We start from the raw sequence: 2,500 nt of genomic DNA, 5'->3' as shown, positions 1-2,500 counted from the left end.
TAACATGAAATATGACTCAGGGCAGTGCAGGGTAGTGTCAAGCAGTGAAGTGATGACCTTATGCAGGTAGCCATGTTCACATCACCTCAGTCAGACAGAAGACGGGTCCTGCTTGCTCTGAGTCTATGGTACTTCTGTCTCCCAAACTGGGTTAAAATGGTTTATTTAACAGCCAGAGTTTCTACATGTTCCCCCGATCCAATGATGTTTGTTTGTTTGTTTGTTTAATTTAAGGCCATTTCCGCAACTAAGGCTATTTAATGGCCAGAACACTTTATTACAGAAACTTAAATATGTTTTTTAAAATCTATGCTAATAAGATATTCTAAAACCTTCAAAGGTGGGACCTTACTAAAAACATCAGCTATAGAATGTTGATGATAAAATTGTTGTCTTTTGGTTCTCAAGGCAGGGCAACAGATCAAAATATGTCTCACTGACAGAGGCATTTTGCAAAATTCCGATCCAATGAGATATCCCATAATACTACCAACGTCCCTGCCACCGGTCCATCAGAAATAGGACAACTGTTGTCCGATCCATGTAATGAAAAACACACACACACACACACACACACACACACACACACACACACACACACACACACACACACACACACACACACACACACACACACACACACACCTGAAGAGGTTGTTCTTGTCGTCGCGGGCGGCATGAAGATACTGGGCTCCAGTGGAATCATGGGTGAGTTTCACTGCAGTTAGGAACAGATCTGGAACGGCAGTCACCTGAGCACACACACACACGCACGCACGCACACACACACACACACACACACACACACACACACACACACACACACACACACACACACACACACACACACACATAGACAGAATGCCGTGGGTAAATCAGGAGTTTGGGTGATAGGAGACAGTGGCGGCACTGATGGGTCAGATCATGCAGGCAAGGGTGTGTATGTATGTATGTGTGTGTGTGTGTGGGGGGGGGGGGGGGGGGGTCAGAGGGAGAGAGAGAGAGAGAGAGAGAGAGAGAGTGTATGTGTGAGTGACAGACAGAGTGTGTGTGTTTGTGTGTGTGTGTGTGTGTGTGTGTGTGTGTGTGTGTGTGTGTGTGTGTGTGTGTGAGAGAGAGAGGATGTGTGTGTGTGTGTGTGTGTGTGTGTGTTTGTGCAAGAGGGGGAGAGAGTGTGATTGTGTGTGTGTGTGTGTGTGTGTGTGAGTGTGTTACCTCGGTGATGGTGAAGCCGTGGATCCTCTGGCCCACCGCATACTGAAGCGCTCTCTCAGGAGCGGAGATGCTCTGATGGCGCCTGGGACAGCGACCCAGGACACTGCACACACACACACACACACACACACACACACACACACACACGAGGGAAAGATTAGTTGTCCAACATCACCTCATCCGCTTTCCAGCAATTGCGTCAGATGACGCGTGCACCTTTTGGCCCGTTTTCACCATAGACTGTTTAAAATAGGTTCACACACAATCAACTAACATCAAAGCAACAACACATGGCATGAAAGAGAAAAAGACTCAAGCCACCAAAGTCCAAGTCCGTAGGTCGTGGTCGATTACGGCAGACGGTAAAAAGAAATAATTATATGACAGATGTGCTCGAGCACCGGCGGATGAAGTAACCTGAAGCTTTATGTTTTAAAACGGGACTGTTGTTCACTAACCTGAGAGTCCTGAGTCTCCTGTAAATTGTTGTGGCTCGCCGTAACATATTAACAGTTATGAGTGCGGCGACCGATTCTTTGAATGAACCGCGTAACCGTAGCGAAGGTCATGTAATGGTCATTAAAGTACTACACCATAAACGGCGTCTATAGCAAACTCATTTAGGCACTCATTGTAAACTACTCCTGTCGCTCATGCCGTTTACTGTCAGTCGGGGCAGCGTGCTGTAATCGCGGATACGCTCCGTCATCTGCGGGTATTCACTAATCAACCAAACATATATGACCACCTCTGCAGCCAACATACTGCGTGTTCCCGGTGTGCAGATGATGTAGCGATCTGGTGCCGCAAACGGAGCGACCAGTTATTACAAGGACACAGAGTGCATACTAAAGACGCTTGCTTTCTATTGGTTGGGTTGCCGAGTAAAGATCGCTGTGGTTGGCTGAGCGGTCGGATTGACCTGAACGTTATAAAACCGTGACTGGACCGTCTGATGCAATTCTGTCAACATCCCACAGAGGGCGCTGTTCGGCAAGAATTCAGGTGGTCATCCGCAAAGTCGTCTCCTGAAGCTAATTGTAATAGCCTATTTGTATAATAGAAGTAATGTATGTATACAAGAACTAATGAAAAAGGGGGAGGTATAAATATTTAAAACAATATTTCAGTGCAAACAGTTATCATTCGGCGACATCACATCATTTGAGTGCCTTTGTGCCTCTGCTGGGAGATTCTCATGAAGCTGTAGTAAACATGTCCGGGTCCTATTTTCCAAAAACAATATTTTATTAATAGCAACTATGAGATTTTCTACAAAGACATT

The 2,500-nt window shown here is 46.0% G+C and overlaps 1 protein-coding gene across 1 annotated transcript in view; it reads right to left on the bottom strand.

Moving 5' to 3' along the window:
- pitrm1 (pitrilysin metallopeptidase 1) overlaps positions 1-1,941 on the bottom strand; it is a 35,050-nt gene extending 33,109 nt beyond the window's left edge. The window contains exons 1-3 of the mRNA XM_076300198.1: positions 1,674-1,941; positions 1,216-1,318; positions 646-752 (exon numbers count right to left, since the gene is read on the bottom strand). Coding sequence (XP_076156313.1) covers positions 646-752; positions 1,216-1,318; positions 1,674-1,720 — 257 coding nt within the window. The 5' untranslated portion in view covers positions 1,721-1,941. The remainder of the gene's footprint in view (positions 1-645; positions 753-1,215; positions 1,319-1,673) is intronic.
- Between the last annotated feature and the right edge of the window lie 559 nt (positions 1,942-2,500).

This window comes from Alosa pseudoharengus, unplaced genomic scaffold (genome assembly GCF_046254945.1).
Source record: "Alosa pseudoharengus isolate Yale_2024_CS ecotype anadromous, Long Island Sound unplaced genomic scaffold, YU_APseudo_1.1 YU_APseudo_1.1_scf_22, whole genome shotgun sequence".
Taxonomy (NCBI): Eukaryota; Metazoa; Chordata; class Actinopteri; order Clupeiformes; family Clupeidae; genus Alosa; species Alosa pseudoharengus.
This window is presented reverse-complemented; position numbering and strand designations above follow the sequence as displayed.